The sequence below is a fragment of the Esox lucius genome, chromosome 2 (genome assembly GCF_011004845.1).
Source record: "Esox lucius isolate fEsoLuc1 chromosome 2, fEsoLuc1.pri, whole genome shotgun sequence".
Lineage (NCBI taxonomy): Eukaryota > Metazoa > Chordata > Actinopteri > Esociformes > Esocidae > Esox > Esox lucius.
The window spans coordinates 33778819-33800644 of NC_047570.1; the positions used below are offsets into that span (position 1 = coordinate 33778819).

At 43.7% G+C, this 21826-nt stretch overlaps 2 protein-coding genes across 5 annotated transcripts; one reads left to right on the forward strand and one right to left on the reverse strand.

Annotated features, from left to right (window-relative positions):
* The first annotated feature begins 739 nt into the window (after nucleotides 1–739).
* cars1 (cysteinyl-tRNA synthetase 1) lies at nucleotides 740–14311 on the forward strand. 3 transcript variants are annotated; one of them, XM_020055646.3, is made up of 21 exons: nucleotides 779–829; nucleotides 3311–3541; nucleotides 4847–4938; nucleotides 5669–5757; nucleotides 6249–6345; nucleotides 6435–6533; nucleotides 8334–8483; nucleotides 8731–8871; nucleotides 9304–9392; nucleotides 9496–9617; nucleotides 9732–9973; nucleotides 10939–11068; nucleotides 11166–11269; nucleotides 11558–11655; nucleotides 12252–12441; nucleotides 12869–12937; nucleotides 13167–13248; nucleotides 13344–13424; nucleotides 13515–13642; nucleotides 13808–13891; nucleotides 13991–14311. In XM_020055646.3, the coding sequence occupies exons 1-21, from the start codon at nucleotides 796–798 to the stop codon at nucleotides 14117–14119; spliced, it is 2481 nt and encodes an 826-aa protein (XP_019911205.1). In that variant the 5' UTR covers nucleotides 779–795; the 3' UTR covers nucleotides 14120–14311. The 3 variants fall into 3 exon arrangements, with proteins under 3 accessions (XP_010894231.1, XP_019911205.1, XP_010894232.1); XM_010895929.5 differs by lacking the exon at nucleotides 3311–3541 and having other exon boundaries at nucleotides 740–829; XM_010895930.5 differs by lacking the exons at nucleotides 779–829; nucleotides 3311–3541 and adding an exon at nucleotides 1884–2015.
* A 1967-nt stretch (nucleotides 14312–16278) lies between these two features.
* slc22a18 (solute carrier family 22 member 18) lies at nucleotides 16279–20779 on the reverse strand. 2 transcript variants are annotated; one of them, XM_020055661.3, is made up of 10 exons: nucleotides 20190–20779; nucleotides 19645–19742; nucleotides 19060–19205; nucleotides 18699–18831; nucleotides 18479–18612; nucleotides 18174–18275; nucleotides 17799–17914; nucleotides 17538–17639; nucleotides 16772–16892; nucleotides 16279–16598 (listed from the first exon to the last, which is right to left on the reverse strand). In XM_020055661.3, the coding sequence occupies exons 1-10, from the start codon at nucleotides 20268–20270 to the stop codon at nucleotides 16411–16413; spliced, it is 1221 nt and encodes a 406-aa protein (XP_019911220.1). In that variant the 5' UTR covers nucleotides 20271–20779; the 3' UTR covers nucleotides 16279–16410. The 2 variants fall into 2 exon arrangements, with proteins under 2 accessions (XP_019911220.1, XP_010894233.1); XM_010895931.5 differs by having other exon boundaries at nucleotides 17799–17899; nucleotides 20190–20776.
* Nucleotides 20780–21826: the final 1047 nt, after the last annotated feature.

A 21826-nucleotide genomic window follows, 5' to 3' on the forward strand; every position in this document is an offset into this window, starting at 1 on the left:
TTTCTCCCAGCTAGAAATAACATAACACCAGTAACGAGTGCTGAATTTGTTCTCCGTCACCAGTTTATTACGGGATAACCACTGAACGAATCATACACATATTGATCTATATCAGTGAAAATCATTAGCTGGATCAGTGATTCCCAAAATAAAAATATATTGTTTATTAATGTATTGCTATACTGTGTATTTTGAACATAATATTACCGAAGAGATTGTCAAACGTTCAATAAAAAATTAGCAAGTACCAGACATTCAGCCCCAGCCCGAAGAAAGGTTGATTAAAAGTAAAAAAAAAGTGTCAAACCAGAAATTATGTAAAATGCTACCTTCTATTGACATTTAAAAAAATCTCTAAATAATGAGTTTAAAAAAGTGTATGACATGAAATTAAATTGTACATGGATTCTACACACCCTAATGAAAACCTGTCCTTAACTGACTTGCCTGGTTAAACAGATAAAATAAATCAATAATGAGTATTTCTTGTCATGTTCCACTTCACATAGTGTAGTTTTGTTTTTTTAACAAGGCAATATAGCTAACATAACGGTCTGTAGATTGCATGTTTTAATTATGTTCTTAAAAAAATAAACCAATATATTTTCATTACTATACATTGCATTACTATACATTGCAATACATTGTTGTTGCAACATACATTGTTGTTACCGAAAGTGTTGCTTTCGGTATCTAGAGACTCTGCCCACCGGAGCCTGTTATATAAAGGTGGATGCGTCCATCACACTTCACACCGAACAGTTCTCGAACACGGCAGAAGCCTTGCATCAGAAAATGGAGATTGATTTGTCAAGCTCGGGAGAGCTAGGTACGTACTCTCTGGGGTATTGTAATATTGCTTTTTTATTTTATTTACAGGTAGTTTACTATCTGTATTTATGTATCAAATGCGATTATTTGTAATTTGTCTGATTTAAAATATTTGAAATTATGAGGGACTAGCAAGTAACTATTTAAATACAATAGTTATTACAATTAATGACATTCTTATTATGTGACCGGGTGTCTGTAATATATTTTTTTGTCAAATGTTCTTTATCAAAGACAACTTATATGTTAAGACATCACAACCAGTAACTTCACAACGTTACTGTCCGTCTGTTCAGCTGTTGCCATCCCTTATGTGTAAAATCATTTTGAAAGCGAAAGTGCATACCACTGTGCAAGTAGCCTATACTGCAAGCCTTTTAGAAAATCTAGCGTTTTTCAGGATTCATTGTGAAAGTGAAAGGAGCGCTGAACTGGTTCTTCCTTCATCTTGTTTACTGTGGGATAACCACTAAATGAATCATACTCGTATCTATCTGTATTTGGGATAATCATTAAGGGCTTCAGTGACTCCCAAACTAAAATAATATTTATAGTGTTTTATTTTTGTTTTTAAGTTGCATTGATTTACAACTTATTGCATTAGTGATTTACCCCCATCTACTTGTCTGAGTCCATATAATGTAACTGCTGCCGATTATTGGAACAAAAAAAGTTTTATGACAATTTTGCTTGCATTACTGAGACTTAAATTAACATAAGCGACATAGGCGGTTGCTCAGAGCCCCCGACCGCTTGGGGGCCCCGGACTGCTAGTGAGCCCCAGACCGCTTGGGGAGAGGGATCCGCAAAATAAAATGTTGCTTCGAAAAGGCGAAGGCTAGTACTGCTTGGAGATCTTCAATTGAAATGTCCTAATATGAACACCGTATGAATACTGGACGTGAACGTAAACATAGTACTGTTTTTTAATAGTTGTTTCATAAAATATAATAAATTCCTACATGCATTTCGTAATGACCACAATCACATTTTATTTGAGATGAGTGCTTTATTTTGAAGGTTTTCTCGTAACAATTTAACTGTGACGTTTACGATTGTGCTGGACACAAGTGAACGCGCACGTAGAAGAAAACGCGCGCGTAATAGGAAATCACACTGCACACTTTGCACGCTATTGTTGCATCAGAAATTGGAGATTGACATGTCAAATTCGAGAGGGATGGGTACGTATAGTGAACCTGCAATTTTCGGGGGAATTTACAAATATCCGTATCAAGACCAGAAGGCAAATGTGGTTGTTTTGAATTTCTCCGAAGTTAAATAGTATAAATGATTGAGTGATATTGAATGTCAGCTATGCTAGTTAGCTACTATTTAAATCCACTCCAGCGGTTGTCGTCACTGATCTGTGAATTCATTTTGAAAGTGAAATTCGACTTTCCGTTTCCGAGTATAGGCAGGGTTGGCAGCAACCGTTACCGGTGGACGCCTAGTTGTGGACAGCGCTTGTCATTCTGAAAGCGAAACCTTTTCCAAAATTATGGGAGTATAACTAACTAGTATTAAGTTACTGTAGCTACAGTAGAGGATTTGAGATAATATATTTTCATTCAAAAAGCATATTTTGAAAGCATTCATTCAATAAGTATCATTTATCTCCATTATAAGGACCTTGGTAAAGGAGTGTCTTCATATCCAAAAAGGCTAAACGAATATACTGTGGCTTTGTTTGTGTTGAGTACTTTTTGTAATCAAACATTGAAAATGTATCTGTCAATTTCATTGCATCTTATAACTCTGTGTGTACTTGCTTCAACCACAACTAGAGAGATGTCTCCTCACTAGTTATTCACTTGTGGACACCCACAATGACATTGTTTATATCTACCTAGTTTTAATGACATTTAATGACTTCAAAAAGTAAAGGGAAAAACAAACTCTGTCAGTGCAGATGACATGGAATTTCTGGTTGCTATTTTAACTAGTTGCACTTGGGAGTGGCACTACCTGGGGAATATAATGATTTTAAGCAAGTTTGTTGATAGCAAGGGACATATTCAAACCCTGGGATGGTAAGTAGAGATTATACACATGCCTTTGTTGAAGAGAAATGTGTTTTTGCTGCATTCATCATTTCCCAGTACGAGTGTGGGGGTACAGTTAATTGCAACACTTACTACCCAAATAAACGTCCTTCGTTAGACTTTAAGGTGCCTAAGACCTTCGCACAATACTGTGTTTTCTGTATTGTTTTTACAGCTATTTAAATTAGCTTCCAAGAAGAACACTGTTGCAATTTACACATCTCCCACATGGGCGCATAGGAGCATAGTCCTTTTAAGTTAACAGACTTGGCTGACAATGAAACCGCAGTAGCTTCTCACCAACTGTTATGGTGTGTCAGTAGCATGAGGTTCTTGGGCATCAATTTCTCCCCAGTGTCTAGACACCCAGTGGAATCCCCTTGTGTTTGTGTACAGGTCATCTGTGTGAATGTCTACCCTCTTGTTTTCTGCAGCCTTTGATTATGGCTTCTTGTTGCACACGAGCGAGGAGGCCGCCTTGACCGGGGCCCTGAATGAATACCTTAGCCTCCGCAGCTACCTGGCTGGGTTCAGCCCCTCTCGGGTGGACCGGGAGGCCTTTGGGCGCCTTCACGGGCCCCCGTCCCCAAAGTACGTGCACGCCCTGCGCTGGTACAGGCACATAGCGGCACTCCAGTGGGAGACCCTCGGCCCTGAGAGCAGCAGTGAGTAGAGTCCAGCGGGTCGCGGGTCAATTCCATTTTGCTTCCAGTCGGTATCGGGAGCACGGTTGGTTTTGCTCATTCTTTCTGAATGAGGAACATGTTGGAACTGGAGAAGGGTTTCCTTTGTGAATACACTGAAATTGAAGTGGAGTTGATCCCAGCCCTGGAGTCCACGGCCCAAGGCCGGGATGGGACAGGAAGGGGAGGCCCCCCTCCTACGAGGGTAGCCTGTTGCCCCTCCTACGAGGGTAGCCTGTTGCCCCTCCTACGAGGGTAGCCTGTTGCCCCTCCTACGAGGGTAGCCTGTTGCCCCTCCTACGAGGGTAGCCTGTTGCCCCTCCTACGAGGGTAGCCTGTTGCCCCTCCTACGAGGGTAGCCTGTTGCCCCTCCTACGAGGGTAGCCTGTTGCCCCTCCTACGAGGGTAGCCTGTTGCCCCTCCTACGAGGGTAGCCTGTTGCCCCTCCTACGAGGGTAGCCTGTTGCCCCTCCTACGAGGGTAGCCTGTTGCCCCTCCTACGAGGGTAGCCTGTTGCACGGTCTGTTTGGAGTCTGGCTTCTGACTATACCCTTGTGATCCGCTGACATTAGCCTATGTTTGTAACCCCATTGAAATCAGGTTGACACATCCAACGTGGTCAGGCCTGTCCTTCCTAATTTCAGGGATAGGAAATTGGACAGTAGTTCCCTAGGAGCTTTGTAGTATCAGTGTCAGACAGTGCCAAGGCCTCTGTTGATTTTGGCCTTCGCTCTTCTGTCAACAGGGTCAAAGGCTAAAGGCAGAAGGAAGGACCACAGTTTTGTTTATTAATTTGACTGCATCCCCATTCTTGATTAGTTGTCTTTGCCATATTATTTTCCTCATCCTGTGTTACTTTTTTCCTGCGTGTTTTGTGGGTGTTTGTGACATGCACCTTGAGTGAGCGCTAGTTCACTCGCTTCCCCCTCTTCCTGACCCAGGCCTACTCATAGCAGGTGTGCTGCTTTGATAAAGTCTCACAGTTCACACTGCAATCCTGATTGCCTGGAAACAAGGGGCGGTGTTCCTCTTCATATAATGTTCGATTGCTCAGTCCTTTGTTGCTCCGGAAACACGGGGCAGTGTTCATCCCAAGGGAACGTTTGCCTGCTCTGTTGACTGCTCTGGTCACTATAATCTTGCCAAACTCTTGATTGGGAAATCAGATTTGAGGGATTTTAATAAATGCATTTGCTTCACCTGGAATATGATGCCGTTTTAACAGCATGCCCTATTCAGATGAACGTTTAACCTATGTTCTTAGTCAATGTGCCTTCTCTTTTTCAGCAAAGGGAAAAAGGGTTCAGCCCCCGTGGACTCCTCCCACTGGGTCCAACCCACCAATGCTGCGGCTCTATAACAGCCTCACACGGACAAAGGTGACATTTGGACTCTTTTTTTTCTTTTCCTCTGTGCCATTTTAGGTTACTAAATCTTGATCCGGTAGTGAAGAATGACACTGAATGTCAATGTAACAAAAAAAAAGAGAGGATTTTGATATGATCTCTGTTGCTTAGTGTTTTGTTTGTTTTACCAGTTATTTATACATATAATCAAAATGAGACTTGGGTCTGTTTTGCAGTTGAGCCTTATTTAAATAATTTAAAATAAGAAACATACATTAATAAAAGCCATCACAATATAAAATGTATACACAATAAACATTATCAAACATTTCATTTACCTAAGGTTTTTCTGCTTCAGTTCCACAAGTAGGGGATGTCAAATGCTGCCTTATCTAATACCAAATAAGCCTGTGATCTACTGCTGCAAAATGGGTTTAAGTCCGGCCCACAGCTCTGCTCTTTTAGTAAAATCTCTTTCCTCTATTTCTCCTGTTTATTTAAAAATCCTGTCTTGTGTGCTTGTAGCTCATACATTAACATGTTCAAAGCAGTTTTGAGTCTTTCTACTACTGCAATACAAAAAGGCTTGTGACATACAAAAAAGGCTTGTGTTTTTTAACCCCTTTCATAACATTTTCATGTAATTATAAGTTCTACTATGAAACGTGTATATGCATGGCTTTGTGGGGTTGGATAAATTATATTGAACATTATTACAATGACAGTATACAATAATATTGACACCGGGCTGTTTTTATTGCAGGAGCTGTTTGTGCCTCAGAGTGGCAACAAGGTCCTTTGGTATTGTTGTGGACCCACTGTCTATGATGCCTCCCACATGGGGCACGCCAGGTGAAGCTGAGTTCTAGACCCCGTTTGGAAGAGTAGAACAATTACGATGGGCGGGACCAGCTACGCCGCTAGCTAGCATAGCTGGTCCCCTTGAATCCCCCCCCCCCCGTGTGAAGATTTAGGTTACTGGAATCCCCTTGTACAACCTAGCTTTACTTGAGGAAGTAGCACTAGCACGTTGTTGCAATTAACTCCAATGAAAATAGAAACCAAAGGCATACTCTTCATTTAATTGACATGACCAGTGGCGTCGTTAGGCCTGAGCTTCCGGGGCTATAGCCTCGGATCTTTTATGAATAGCCCCAGATCTCAAATTGACCAAAAAACGAATAATGACAAAATAGCTCCTGATCTATTCATCTAAAATTCTGATTGCGCATTATGACAATGTAGATGTGTCGGCCGCTATCGTGCACATCAACATTTTCTGCTTGTACTTTCTGTAATCGGCATTCTGTATTCCAACTAATATAATTCCCTTTGTTTTCCAGATCGTACATATCCTTCGATATCCTCCGTAGAGTACTGAAGAACTATTTTAAGTATGATGTCTTCTACTGCATGAACATCACAGACATCGATGACAAAGTAAGCAGCAGCGAAGTAGGGGTGGCGCAAAATGTAAAAAATACCGTTCTGTGACACAAACATCTGAATCCTGTCTATCTGTCTGTCAGATCATCACACGGGCCAGACAGAACTACCTCCTGGAACAGTACAAGGAGAAGAAGCCAACGCCTGCCCAGATCCTGCAGGATGTCCTCAGTGCCAGAGTGGTAAGACCTCGAAAATCACTTGGTTTCTCTAAAGTCCAAGTTAAGTTAATCAGTGCCTTCAGGACCAATCGCTGCACTTGTACTGCATAGGTGTTTAGTAAAAAGAAGGCTGACAGTTTTAACAGCTGTTACTGTGTAAAACAGCCTAATTTGGTCTGTACACATCATAAGTGGCATCTCAAATGTAAGATTCAGAAAAAGAAGCTTGGCTTGACGCCTTTTATTTTTTGGGCACAGTCGTTTGCGAAATGTGCTTTGTGATTGTCAGTGCAAATGTCTGGTGTCAATGTTCAGTTGGAGGAAGGTAAACCACTTCCCCTACGTTTCGCTTGTTGGCCACAAAGTACCTTACAAGTGGGATGTATATAGATGTGCAGTGAATGCAGATGCAAGTGCAAATGGCAAGTGCAAAGATAATATAACTGCTCATTAAGCTTTTTTGCCAGACCGCAAAAAAGCTTAATGCAGGGCCAGCCAAGAAGAGCGATGTCTCTTTCTGAAGCAGACTTGTGAACTATAGGTCCTAAGTTCGTATCTCCTCGCAGGCGAAGCAAAGTACGCATTATGAATTATTCAGTAAAGACGAAAACTTCGCTGGCTAAAACCGTTAGTATCTACATTATAGCAGTTTACGGTTATATTGTGACTGTTTCTGGTGGATTTTCGAAGTACGCATCCATGCATGCTTTTTGGTTCATGATAGACAAACACATTAGCTGGCTTAACATACAGTAGTTACGTTATACACACTCAAAAATGGAGGTGCGAAACAAGAACAATTCTGTACTTATAGCAGAAATGGTACAGAGTGAATTAAAACAAAAGAAATAAAAAATTTGTACCATTTCAACCCCGAGGGGAGGGACTGCATTGGAACATGCAAACCTTTGTGTAGGTCATTTGCTGGTACAATTTGATAAGGTACAAAAATGGACTGGCATTAAAGGGTATACAATTTTGGCTTGCCGCCTGAATTTTTTTTTCAATGTTTAGTTGGAGTACCTTACAAGTGGATTCCCCTACGTTTTGCTTGTTGGCCACAAAGAAGTACCTTACAAGTGGATGTGCAGTGAATACTGACACAAGTGCAAATGGCAAACACAAAGATAATATAATTGCTCGCTAAGCTTTTTTTTCTAAATTATTAGAGTGCCTATTACATTAACTTAAATTGATAGCACCAGGAAATGTAGCCTTTTAATCCAAGCGGGAAGGTGGAGAAAATAGCAATCTGGGGTCCAGAGTCTTTATATTGTTGCTTTCTTTTCTTTTGGGAAAGGAATAACAAAAGCTGGGCGTACAGCGCTACAAAGTGGGAACAGGTCTCCCAGGAGATTAATAACAAAAACCAACCGGCACTTAAATGGGAAAAATTAAACAGACCGACTTCATCCTAAATGGGAACCTTCCTATATTTTTACCCCTGCTGTTGGGCATTTAACAAAACTGTTCAGAAGGAGTCTATAACTAAACTTAGATGTCAGCAAGAATAAAATTCCTCAAGAGACATATAATCTAGACAAGGGTTGCCATTCTTCGGCGTGTGTGTGTCAGATCTAGATTCTGGACTGTCCATGTCCGCTAACTCTGTGTTCTGCCAAGCGGAGAGGCTGTTACCTTCCCAGGTGTTCCCTGTTGTCTTTCTGTCCACTGCTCTCATGCTGGGCAGGGATGCTATTGGCTCCAACTGTCACACACCAAAACCGGTACCAGACGAGGCTGACGCCTACTTCCTGTGCTTCTCCCTTCCTGGTCTGGGCCTCGAACGTTCCAATTACTCCGTGTTTCTATGAATTTCAGCCTTTCCAGGTCAAGCTGGCAGAGACCACTGACCCGGACAAGAAACAGATGCGGGAGAGGTTGGACTCAGCTGTCACCACGGCCCTTGGGCCCCTGCAGCAGGCACTGGAGAGCAAGGCTGGGGAGGCTGACATACAACGCCTGGCTCAGGTTAGGCTCTTTGATGTACAACTTTCATTTCTATTATGGCCGTGTTTACACGGGTGAAGCAAATTCGAGTAAAAAAAATAATAATCTCATTAATTGGGTCTTCCACGATCTGATGTGAACAAATCGGAATTAACTTCAAATGAATTTCTTTTTATAAATGTTTATGATTTTTTCTTTTTTTTCTTTTAGGTGCTTTGAAAGCTTTTGTGAAACTCATCTTGAATCTTTTCTGTTGTTCTCCGCAAAGGTGTTGCTGGATGAGGCCACAGACCTGCTGTCTGGCTGGCTGGATGCCCAGTTCGGCAGTCAAGTGACGGATAATTCCATCTTCTCCATCCTTCCAAAGTTCTGGGAAGGGGAATACCATAAGGACATGGACGCCTTGAATGTAAGTGGAAGCACACACACACCTGTGTGTGTGTGTGTGTGTATTCCCGTGTTTGTTTGTGTATTCCTGCATGCGCGTACTGTAGATCAGTGTTCGCCATTGCGAGGCCTGCTGGTGGCCTTCATTTTGGCCCCTGACCAGGACCTCTATATAGATGCTTACAGGGGCCGATGTTACTCAGAAAATATGAGACAACATGAAAGAACATTACCAATGTACTACAAAGACAGACCTACTTCTATTGAATGCGGCTCTTGCTCCGTTGTGTAACTCTGGATGGTCGGGGGGGGATCCCACTCGTCACGTCATTGCATATTCAGTTATTTCTCATATTTCACCATCAGCTTCCCTGTTTGCCGATGTTCCTTTGGGGAAATCTGATGATTGTTGAATGACTGATCTCTCCACACGCTTCCCGGTGCTTCCCATCAGGTCCTCCCCCCGGACGTTCTCACCCGGGTCAGCGAGTATTGCCCCGAGATCGTGGAGTTTGTCCAGAAGATCCTAGACAACGGCTACGGGTAAGAGGGAAACATGCCCCCCCCCCCAGGCCATCCGTCTCCATGGATACGTAGTATAAGAAATGCCCCCCCCCCCCATGTCTTTGTATTCTCCCTCTGATAGGTACGTTTCCAATGGGTCTGTTTATTTTGACACCGCCAAGTTTGACAACAGCCAGAACCACGCCTACGGCAAGCTGGTGCCCGAAGCGGTCGGCGATATGCAAGCCCTGCAGGAGGGGGAGGGTAATGATAGCAAAGATAGTGTCCTTTACAAAACAAAAAAACACCCAAGTGCTGACCTTTCATTTTCTTTTTTTTGTGTGTGGCCTCATTGGTTGTCTGCCATGTGACTCACAGGCGACCTGAGTATCTCTGCCGACCGGCTCAGCGAGAAGAAGTCCCAGAACGACTTTGCCCTGTGGAAGGCCTCCAAACCGGGGGAGCCATCCTGGGACTCCCCCTGGGGAAAGGGGCGTCCGGGCTGGCATATCGAATGTTCCGCCATGGCCGGCTCCATCCTGGGAGAGTCCATGGACATCCACGGGGGAGGGTTTGACCTCCGATTCCCCCATCACGATAACGAGTTGGCCCAGTCCGAGGTAAGGGTTCTGCTTCTGGGACGCGGTCTCTTGTACTGGGGTTCGTTGTGAATCCGCCACAGCAGGTCAGTGGGCTCCGACTAGGGCTGGGGAATAATATCAACAGAGTTGGATTCATTCTCATTTGACTTAGCGCCGCATACGAGTTCACACGCAGGTTGGTTTATTGGCCAAAACGGAGCAGCATCTTGGGGTCTGTCAGCTCGTTTCCGAGTGCAGCGCTCCTTGGCCACCGCGTGAATGTGTGCTAAAATGGGTCCACCAATCACAGTCCTCCACAGCCTTCCCCGTCTAAGTGAAGTAGCCTAAAGCGACAGTCATTCTGAAAATGGACGAAGGCGAAACAGGAAAGACGGAATTGTCTCCAGGGAAAAATCTAGTTTTCTCTATTTTACGGTGGTGGTTGTGTTCGGCAGAGATCGTATGTTGAACAAGCCTCTGTCCTGTGCGTAACTGTCGTAAGACAATAGAACAACGCACCTCTTCCAGCCCCCTGAAGCACCATAATGCAGTAGAATGGGGACAGTGTGAGAGATCAGTCAAGTCAAGAAGCTGTTGCCTTGATCAGTCAGGGTTCGCGGAACGCTGTTAGCCGACAGATATCCATACCCATAAGGAGATGACGGATGTAGGGACTGAAGTTTTGGGGTTAGGGGTTAACCCTATAACAGTTAGCCTAAAACATTAGCCTGTGTGTGCATGTGTGTTTTGCACCCCCATTTGATGAAAGTGGCTATATGTATTTGTTCATGTTAATGTCAAGGTGTATTTTTTTCTCTCTTTTTGCATTTTAAGAGGGGAAAAACAAACATTTGAGATCTAAATCATCACTTGGGAAAATGTCTGAAAAAATATCAACATATTACATTTTGGCAGTATCGCCAATCCCTAGTGCCCACTTCAGGGAGAAGGCTAGGGAGCTAAAAGACAGTTGTCAGTGGAGTAACTGGGACGTGTCCACGCAGGCTTACTTTGAGAACAATCACTGGGTCCGCTACTTCCTGCATACCGGTCACCTGACTATCACAGGCTGCAAGATGTCCAAGTCTCTGAAGAACTTCATAACCATCAAGGATGCCCTGGCAAAGAACACAGGTGAAATTCATGAAGCCAGAGGCGTGCGTGCGTGTGTGTGTGTGCGTGCGTGTGTGTGTGCGTGTGTTCTAACACCTGTTCCCCGTGTTCCCCTCAGCTCGTCAGCTCCGTCTAGCCTTCCTCATGCATTCCTGGAAGGACACCCTGGATTACTCATCCAACACCATGGAGTCGGCCGTTCAGTACGAGAAGTTCATGAATGTAAGGGGACGTTTCCAGTTGTTGTCAGGCCTGTCCTTTGTCGCTTTATGTATCTGGTCATCGACACCTTGTGTTCTCTGCACCGATCTCAGAGGCCTAGGCTGGAATTGAATTTGACTGCAGGTTACAGGCATTGTAGCTTTCAAATATTAGTTGAATCCTGGCTGTGTAGTAATGTTTAATTATCAACCACATGGGTTTGTTTTCTCCACACTCTGGCTCGACACAAGGTGACACTATTTTTTGTGTATTTTTTGTATTTTCATTTCGTTCTTCATCTCCTCGCAGGAGTTCTTCCTAAATGTCAAAGACATTCTCCGAGCTCCCTGTGACATCACTGGGCAGTTTGAGAAGTGGGAGTCATCTGAAATGGAGCTCAACCAGAGGTAAGAGAATTGTCATAACTGGGAATAAAACCAAATTTTAATATTTGATCATAATATTGAGTGTGTAAAATGGCTAACCTTGGCCTGGAATGAACATTCATCAGTATGATTCACACAAATCCAAATGCGATGGCGCAGCGGTAAAGTCACTGTCTAGCAGTGAGCTGCATCATGGGAAGACCAGGGTTGGAATCTGGCTCGGGAATTAGCCCAGGGGACCCACAGAGAGTTTGTGAATTAGCCCAGGGGTCCCACAGAGAGTTTGTTAGTCATCAAATTGGGTCGCCTTGGTTCCTCGCGGCACCTGTGAGCTCAATCAGGTTAGACATCTGAAGTGTGTTCCTTCTGGCGCACAAGGATTCCAGTTTACGCTTTCTGGTTGAGCAAGCAATGTAAATACCAGAACACATGTTCAGATGTTGACTGTCCCGAGTCCACTGAGAGTTGTAGTAGTTGCCTTAGAAAATTATTTGCGTGTCTTATTGCCGGATTTTGCGATTTCAGTGACGTGTGTTAACATGACCTCAGTAGCCATTCCACGCTGTGTCGTGTCACTGTGCGCCCTGAAGACTAACCCCGCCCCCCACCCCTCCTAGTTTCTACGACCGGAAGGCTGCGGTGCACAAGGCCCTCTGTGACAACGTGGACACGCGCAGCGCCATGGAGGAGATGAGGGCGCTGGTCACCCAGAGCAACACCTACATGGCCAGCAGGAAGAGCTCCCAGCTGCAGCCCAACCGCACCCTCATGCAGAGCATCGCCCTCTACGTCACGGACATGCTCAAGGTGGGGGGGGTGGAATTGCTACTGACGATGGTTTCACCACTGCATTGTACACCACTTTCACCACTGCATTGTACACCACTTTCACCACTGCATTGTACACCACTTTCACCACTAAGTGTACAAAGTTGCAGGTAAACCGGTAGGAGACCGTGATTTGTGTTGTTGTTGTTTTTTTAACCAATATTCAGTAATCATCACCTTGGTAATTCAGCAAACTGATCTGTCGACACTTTAAAAAAAACTGCAACCTCACCCAACTGGACAGACATCTATCTACACACTGGACATTACATTATTAGCGCTTCCATCACTTATGCATCAAGTGGCGAATGAGATCGCCCAATAGCTGCCAGGAAAGGTCTTAGCCCTGTCGTTCTCAACAGGAGAACATCTGTGTTTCTCTTCTAAACCTCTCTCTGTTGTATAGACCTTTGGGGCCATTGAAGGATCCGAGCCGATTGGATTTCCAATTGGAGGAAGTGCTCAGAATGTGGATGTAAGTATGGATGTAATCTGGGCTGGTTCCTAACATCTGCTGAGGTTTTGTGAACTAAGCTTCCAATTTGGTCGGCAGCCAATAATTATACCGGCTTTTATATGTATTTATTTTTACTGCCTAAAGTGAACTATAGCCTCCTAACAGAAGCCCTGCTACACAGGTGTGTTTAGTCGTGGTGTTAATGGCGGTTGACATTTCTACTAACCCTGACTAATGCTCCTTCCAGCTGGAGAGCACAGTGATGCCCTATCTGAAGGTGCTGTCAGACTTCAGAGAATCGGTTCGCAAAATTGCCAGGGAGCATAAAGGTAAGGACGCCGTGGCTGACGGCTGCTTTGACATGTCACACGAGTCGTTTCGGTAGGGTTGACATGACAACCTGGCTCTCTGTCCATGTTCTAAGTAACCGAGGTGCTGCAGCTTTGTGACGCGGTCCGGGACGATACTCTGCCCGAGCTCGGTGTGCGACTAGAAGACCATGAAGGTAAGTATGCACAGACGGCACGCGCACGCACGCGCACACCTTGTTGAAAACAAGCAGCAGCAGCTGAGAGTTATTTTCTGTCATTGTTAGGCCTTCCCACTGTGGTGAAGCTTGTTGATAAAGAAACCCTGCTGAGGGAGCGGAATGAGAAAAAGATGGCTGAGGATGAGAAGAACAAGAAAAAAGAGGCGTCTGCTAAGAGGAAGCAGGAGCAGGAGGTCAGTATGACCCATAGAGAGATGAAGTCTGTGAACAGAGCAGACAGGACCCAGCTGCTAGACAAACAGATGTGACAGAGAGTTCCATTTCCAATATGGATTTTAATACTTTAAGGCCCCAACTAATTATTTTGTGTTCCTGTGCTAATAATCTTTCTATCACAGTTGGCCAAACTGGAGAAGACAAAGGTCCCCCCATGCGAAATGTTCCGCTCTGAAACCGACAAGTATTCCAGCTTTGATGAAGCGGTAAATGCATACCAATTGTGTACCTAAACTAATACAGTGAGATAACACTTCATAGAACATCCCTTCTCACAGTGCATGTGGTTCTGCCTCTCCCGACAGGGTTTCCCCACGCTCGACGCCGAGGGGAAGGAGATCAGCAAGGGCCAGGCCAAGAAGCTGCGCAAGCTGTACGAGGCCCAGGAGAAACTGTACAAGGAGTATCTCCAGAACAATCAAAATGAGAGCTGAGAGTCCCGGGTCAAACGTTGCTGATAAAATGTCAATCGGGGCCAACATTATTCCTTGTTGTTCTGCACATAGCCTATTTTTCTTTCTTTTTTTAACGGATAGTTCCTAAAATGTTGTCCTTCAGAACTTGCCCCACCCAGTCCCCGCCCATCTCTCAACAATTGCTACTTTGAAGCCGGGGGGGGGGGGGGGGGGCGGCGGCACTGGGGCGTCTCAATACTCCTGTTGTCTCCTCATCATCCTCTGGCTTCCCTTATCCTGAAATGAAACATTGGGGTGGGTGGAGGCTGGAGTGGTGGAGGTGACCAGTAGGATCTTGGTTTCTTTGTACTGGGCTCCTTGGGGACATTTTAACGAGAGAGTTCAATCAAATCCATAATAATAAATTACCTTGCCTATGGATTGACCACAACTCCTTTCTTACAGCTTCCACGGCAGGGGTATTCAACTCTGGCCTCTCAAAACCAGTTCCACATTTTCTTTTTTTATTGCGACCCTCTAACCAGGGATTATGAAGACCTGGGACACCGGGTGGGAGCAGGTAATGATGAGGTGGAGCAGAGAAGCACCCATCTCCGGCCATCATGGGGGGAGGGTTTGATGCCCCTGCTCTACATTCTAGGGTTGCTATTGATAACCTGTTTCCCTTGTTCAGCTCGAGCGAAGTTGCGTGCCAAAACCGGAATCAGACCTTATCTTGGGGTAACCGATAGGATGTAGTCCGAGTCTGTGGTTGGCATGGCAAGAAAACCACACTTGCAGTCACTCCCTGGGTTAAAAACATACTCAAGAGAACAGACCACAAACTTTGGGCGAACTATCCTTGAAGGAAACTGTTGTAATCGTCAATTGATGTGGTGTCCCCTGAAACTCTTAGTTAGCCTCTGCTTTCATGCCCTTTGGACTGACTCTCGTCACTCAATGGTAGTTTTTAGCTCTCTACAGCAAAGTACTGTTCACAAGTGCTTTTATTGGTTGGCAGCATATAACATACAGCCGTCCACTGAGGTGTTATTTACGCCCCCACCCCCCACCCCCCAATCATTTTTTATTGTGACACAACGTTGAGAGAAAATGAATGTTTCTAAAACGGTGATGGAAGCATGATTGCAATGTAGAGATGATTAGAGACCGGTGTTAATCGGAGGCACCTGTAGACTTGAGGTTTTCTTCTTTTTTTTGACACCGACATGGGTAAAACATTACTATTTTTAAAGCTCAGGTTCTGTGGTAAATACCAGAACACATGTTCAGAGGTTGACTGTCCCGAGTCCGCTGAGGGCTTAGCCTAGAGGCTTCTTGCGACGACAGGATATGAGGGACATTTCCTATAGTAGGGGTGTAGAAAAACCCCATAGACACGTTTCTGTCAGTCCATCTATAAGTTTGCATTGACTTCTCATACTTGCTTTAGACACTCACTGCACCCCCCCCACACCCCCACATATAACCAGCTCATTTTCCATCCTCGTTCGTTAAGGGTAGAAGGGTAGAAGAGAAGTTATTTCATTGTCATGGGTACATTATAGGATGGATACTACCATGACGCATGTGAACCAGTCCCAGTGTGATATCTTCAGCGAGACGTGGGTAGGTAGTCTGCAGTCACAAACTTTAATTGGATTTTGGGTTTTATTGGCCAGGAAAGTGAGAGAAAATGGGTTTTGCTGAAAGAGGCGGCGGGCCAGATTCAAACTTCTGCTGCGGCAGTATGTGTCCACTGGAGGCAGCAGCTTAGACCAATGGGCCCTCCAAGGCCATGCTCGTTTTGTTCTTCTGCAACTAAATATGAATTAGATTTCCTAGAGACCCACATTGTAATTTTGTCAACTTAAATTACAGTAACCAGGTGGCATTTACATTTTCACACTGTATGGAAAAACTGTGTGTACCGAACCATGGATTTGGTGGACCTGTTACACCCTTCATAGGAATGAGAGACCTTTTAAATAAAATTGAATATCAATTATTTTAAAAAGAATGTATCTTCAGTTTCTTTACATTTTTGAAAATGTCTGTTTCTCTCATATGTAACTTATGTTCAACAGAAATACAAAAGTGTATATTTGTCTACAGGTTTTACTCTTTCATTGGTATTGCCAGTGAACAACTATCAAACATGTTCCTGTTAAGTGAATGGAGAATCCTTACTAAAATACTCAGATATACAAATATATTTCACATTTAAAGACATAAGCTGTTGGCAGTATAGAACTATAATTGAGTTCTCTGAAAATATAAAATTTGATTTTGGTCAACTTAAAATGCCCTGTGTATTTCACTTCACAGTGTCATTTTCTGTGATCATCTTTGCTACTGGGCATGTTTCTAAGCATGAACACAAACACTGTCGTGTTCACTGCAAACTGCATGAGCCCAAAAGACGACACTCCATAGTTCTGGTACAGGATGCCTCCAATTGTCGGCCCGATGGTGCGAAGCAGGGACTGCACAGACGCGCACAACCCCAGCATGGTGCCTGAAGATCAGTGAAGAAGGACCAATGTCAAAACGGTCTAGCACAGTTTAGCCCAAAAACCTTTGGAAAGCAACCGTTTTCAAGTTGGGCCGAAAAAACTTCTATTCACTGTTCAACTGGTACACTGCATCAGCCCTCTGAAGACACGTGTCAGGAATGCTATGAGGTCTTACCAGTGTCGGAAGAAGGCACAGTCTTTGTCAGCATGCTGTCAGTGATGACATTGAACACACTGAGGGAAAACATCATGGGCAGGACGATGAAGCAGAACTGGTACACGTTAGTCATGAAGGCCTGCCAGGGAGCAAGCAAATGTTTTAACTCTGAGACCAAAGTCGAAGGCTCATTAGGATTAAGCATTACATTGTTTTAACTGTCCACAGCACAGAAAGTCCTACTGAAATGTAAATTTTTACCCAAAGCAAATTGGCACGAGGCCAAATCTGTCCTAGAGTCACTGTGATCTGAATAGAGTGAAGTGAACACGCTACAGTCTTTAATCAAGGTAAGATTTGAAAATGTAAGAATTACAATGTTGCAATCAATTACAACATGCAATCAATAAATCAAGTTAATAGGAGAATGTTCGGTTCTTCCTGTGACTTTTAAAATGAGTTGGTTGTGTGAAAAATCAGAGGTGATAGAACTAAAACAGCAATTGTACAATGACTGTACTGTAAATCAGTTGCTTAGATTTCATAGACACAAATATTTAGATTGTCTAACAAATCTAAGCAATCGAATTTGATGGTGGTTTTGGCCAAAACCGATCAAGTCAGAATGTGTTCACATTAAAGAAATTATTTGGGAGAGTCAAATTCAGACCCATCATGAAGAAGAAACATTGATTGTCGATGTGGATGGGTAGACAGACAGCCGGTGGTGGACTAACTGAATACAAATGTACATTTATGACAACGTGAAATGAATCCTATTTACCTGAGCCAGGCCTACCAGACTTGACATGCCGATGGAGAGGAGAAGCAACGAGTTCTCGGAATACTTTGCCGTCAAACGTCCTATGACACCCCCTTGGATTACCTGAACAAGCAGGACCACAACAGCATCTCACTAGAGTTGCCTTTGTGCCAGGTCTTAAAATAATCTCTAAACTTGGCAAATTCCCACTGTTGTCTCTACCAGGAATGGATTCCTGAAAAGAGGTGATGAAGCTTTAACTATTCTTTGCTTGCTCTTTACCATTGACACAATCCCAAAGTAAGCCATTAAGTAGCCATTCTGCGCTGGCTCCAGTTGGAAGAAGTTCATGGCTATGATGGAGAACATGACCTGAAAGATAACTGAGACAGAATCCCCTGGAGGTTGTTAAAAAAGGCTTGACGCAAACCAATACTGTGGAGACACACTAAAAAAAACATCAGCGTGTACACAAACATTTAGAAGTCATAAAATGCCAAACATTCACTAGATTTCCCAAAATCCTGGTTGGAGAATTCCTGGAATTACGAAAATATGCACAACCCTTCAAACTAGGAAACCTTTAAAACCAGAGAATTTGCCAGCAATGTTGGGGGAATTTGTTAAACCTTACTGGATGAAGTAGAGACCACATACCTGATGGTAAGCCAGAGAAGATCTTGATTGAGAAGGTTTTGGCAACCCCAGGGAACTTCATAAGTCGGATGATCTCACCCATGTCAAAGACTGACTTCTTCTCTGTAGGAAAAAGGTGGACACGTATGTGAAATCACATGTCAAACACCACACCTCACGGATGTCACCATATCATGATCACGGCCATGAAAACCGTCAGATAAAGCAGAAAATGTATTCTGTTGGCTGCAAACACACACACACACACACACACATTTTAGAGCGTGAGTAACGTGCAGTGAGGTTCTGTATGTGTAGACTCTTACGCTTTGATTGGTCCTGCAGAGCTTGTGATTGGTCCTGCGGAGCTTGTGATTTAGTGTTTTTTGGGATAAACTTCAGAACCAACAGTAAGTTGATTAAGCTCCCACCCACAGCTACACACGCAGTTAAGGTTTCCCTGAGAAATCCAGACAAGTGGTATCACACGGCCACATTTGAATGGGTTTGGACCAGAATCCGTGAGCCGTGAGGCATTGCACTCACCCGTAGTTTGTGTTCAGCGTACCACCCAAGGAGGAGCCAGCCACCATGCCAATTCCGAAACACAGGCCCAGCTTACCGAGGGCAGCTGCCCGCTTGTCCGGTTCTGTAAGGTCTGCCACCACCATCTGGGCTCCTGGGGAATGGAGAGAGGACCGCAGCAAGTGAGACGTACCATGCTTAGTAAGACTGGAGCATGCGAGGAAAGTCAACACATTGATCAGTTAAGAGGACTAGGCCAGGGACAGACATGTTTCGGACCCCCAGGAACAAAGCTGAGTTGCCCTGAAGGCAGCCTTTCTAAGAGTAAACAGGAGACATGGGCATACCAGTATGAAGGGAACAACAGGCAAGAGGCACTTACCAGGCAGGCCGTGCATGAAGACAGCGGGGAGTTTGTGGATGAACAGCATGAGCGGACTGTCAGCTGCAGCTAGTAACCCGTAGTAGACCACATTGGCAGAACAGGAGAGGCACAAGGCTGCCCTGGCCCCGAAAAGGTCAGCAAACCTACCGGCAACAGAAAGTAACACCGAGCTATATTACTGTATTGTGGCATTTGGCAGGCAGTGTCTCAAACCCGTGACCTTTGGCTCCCCAGGCGGACACACTACCCACTGCTCCAAAGAGGGACATCCCATTTGGAGGGGCGAGTAGCAGCCTTACAAGTTCACTACAGTATATTGGAATCTGTCAACTTACAACAACAGAACAAATGACTGTTCTGGACTCATTGCGCAAGCGATCATGTGCCGGGACTCAGGCCTGACAACTCAGTTTAAGTGGCAGTACTTTAAAGCTCAATTGGCTAAACTTCATTCATTGCATGCTCCTCAGCCTGGGATGAGGCAGCAGCCTGAATGGTATATGCTCCTCAGCCTGGGATGAGGCAGCAGCCTGAATGGTACAGTATAGAAGAATGTGTTTCCTTTGACTGGCCTGGACTCACCTGCCAAATATCGGTCCTCCCAAAAGCTGCAAAACACCCACCGTTGTTTGCAAATAGCCTATCCATAACGTGTCAAAACCCAGCTTCCTTGCCAGATACTATTGAAGACAGAGAGAGCAGTCAGTGAGTTTAATTAAAGTACACATTTATGTCTATAATTAACTTAGTAATTGTATTGGTTCTTGGGTCACTGTCATGCTCCTGACCACATAGGCCCCCTGGTGACAGAGGTTCAAACACATGGTGCACTCAAAAAGGCCCTGGTTATGGTCCAACATATTTCTCAGTACATTTATAGAGGTAGACCTAGGTTAAATTATCTCAATAAGCGGAAGGCTATTTGTAACTGCTTTACCTATTATCAAATATGTACAATTCATTTTAATAACAGCAAGCTAATGCATATCACAAATAGTTGTTTTATTTAGCCATTCTGGTGTAAACTTACATAAACATACATATACTGTATACATATACAAAAACACCTCTTCCATATTGTGGATAAAAGAATATAGTAAAACACGCATTCAAACAGGAATACTTACAGGAGTTATGGAGAACTGTAAAAACATCCATGTGATATCCAAGGCAGCTATGAGGTAGGTAACGAAAATAACTTTCGGCATTATTGAGCCTCTCGATAAAGTGTTGAATGGCTACGATTTAACTCTTGACACCAAACTTTATCCAAATCCGTAACAAAGCTGGATCTTAGGAACAAACGGTTGAAATACAATCAAAAGTGAAAGACAGTTTGAAACCCGACTCGAACACTGTCATGCATTGAGATTAAATGCATTTACTTTAATCTGATCTGAAGACGATGTTATATATATATATTGCCTTCATTCCTGCATCCGTCCAGTACCTCTGCTGCTACTTGGAATGCAGATGTTTAATTCACACTAAGCTTAGTGAATGGACCACTGACAGTAGAAATGTGAAAACTGCGGCGCTTATTCCAACATTCCAGTTAAGCACGAACTTCAGTTAAGATTACTCAGAAAAACATTTCCTATTGTGAACTAGGCTACTTGTACTTTGACCCTTTGAGTATGTAATATGTTTAGCTAGCAGGAAAAAAATAATCATGTTTTAAGTTTCCAAAATAAAAGCAATGTGATCTGCTGTTGTGCTTAACCGCTGCAGATTGCGGATCCTGTTTGTGAGTGTGTGTGTGTGAGAGAGAGAGATAGAGCAAGAGAGAGTGTGTTGATGGTTTAAGGTAATATATTTAAATACAATGAATAATACAACAAATACATTTTCTATTTTTTTCCCCTTATCTCTAAGTATATATAACTTGACCCAGGCATGGGGTCAGTGTATTTACCGGTCTGACTCCAGGGAAAGAGACAGGTGCCCTGTACAGAGTCACCAGCAACATTGGCATTAAATAAAAGGGACGTAATTAAGCAAGGGGAATAATGAGTAGTATTCTGTGTTTTCACATGCAAAAATATTTGTTTGTTGATAGAAATGCTTAATCTATGTTCAATGATACATTATGACGAACCTCCTCCTCTACTGCTTTTGCCCAACGACAGGACAAATTGCAGCACAAAATCAAATAAATCCACCAGTGGTATTCATCAACCTGGTAGGCGTTCATGTGACCAAAGTGCTGAGTTGGTTGAGGACTGGGACAATTGCTTCCTCAAATTTTTTTTATCTCTGCCAATCTAACAGACACTGTTCAGGGAATACAACCTCAAGCAATTATAAAAATCCCATGTATTTTGTCAACAAAAAAAAGAACAACTTCTGTTAATTATTTCGGCAATGTTTTTTTATGGTTCCTTGTGTAGAGTATATGTGTGTGTTTGTGTGTATGTGTGTATGTGACCAGTGTCCTGTGTGTCTTTCTCTAACCACATTCTTTGAATAACAGAAGGAAATCTATGTAGACAGTAGATAAGTTCTAACAGACAAACATCCTGTCCCGTTCCCAGCAGCAGAGTACGCAATTTGTTTGCTTTAGTTTCAGTTTCCACCATCTGACAAGGCCCTTAAGTGAAAGTATCTGACAATTTAAATGAGTGACAGTGTCGTGTTATAGAATGATATCTATTAAATATCTGGTCCGATTAAATATCCTGGCACACATTAGTCCCATGTTAAATGCAACCGGTTGCTATGATGGCGCTTTGGGGTAGAAGATCTATCCAAGTACTGGTGCAGA

What these genes read in the sequence shown, in the direction of transcription:
- cars1 (XM_020055646.3), top strand. Translation starts at nt 796, where the DNA reads ATGGAGATTGATTTGTCAAGCTCGGGAGAGCTAG. An exon ending in AGTACGAGAAGTTCATGAAT is followed by an intron (nt 11,270 to 11,557) that starts GTAAGGGGACGT and finishes ATCTCCTCGCAG; the next exon opens with GAGTTCTTCCTAAATGTCAA. An exon ending in GCGACTAGAAGACCATGAAG is followed by an intron (nt 13,425 to 13,514) that starts GTAAGTATGCAC and finishes TGTCATTGTTAG; the next exon opens with GCCTTCCCACTGTGGTGAAG.
- slc22a18 (XM_020055661.3), bottom strand. Translation starts at nt 20,270, where the DNA reads ATGCCGAAAGTTATTTTCGTTACCTACCTCATAGCTGCCTTGGATATC. An exon ending in CTTCATGCACGGCCTGCCTG is followed by an intron (nt 18,832 to 19,059) that starts GTAAGTGCCTCT and finishes TCCATTCCCCAG; the next exon opens with GAGCCCAGATGGTGGTGGCA. An exon ending in ACTTTGGGATTGTGTCAATG is followed by an intron (nt 17,640 to 17,798) that starts GTAAAGAGCAAG and finishes CTGCTTGTTCAG; the next exon opens with GTAATCCAAGGGGGTGTCAT.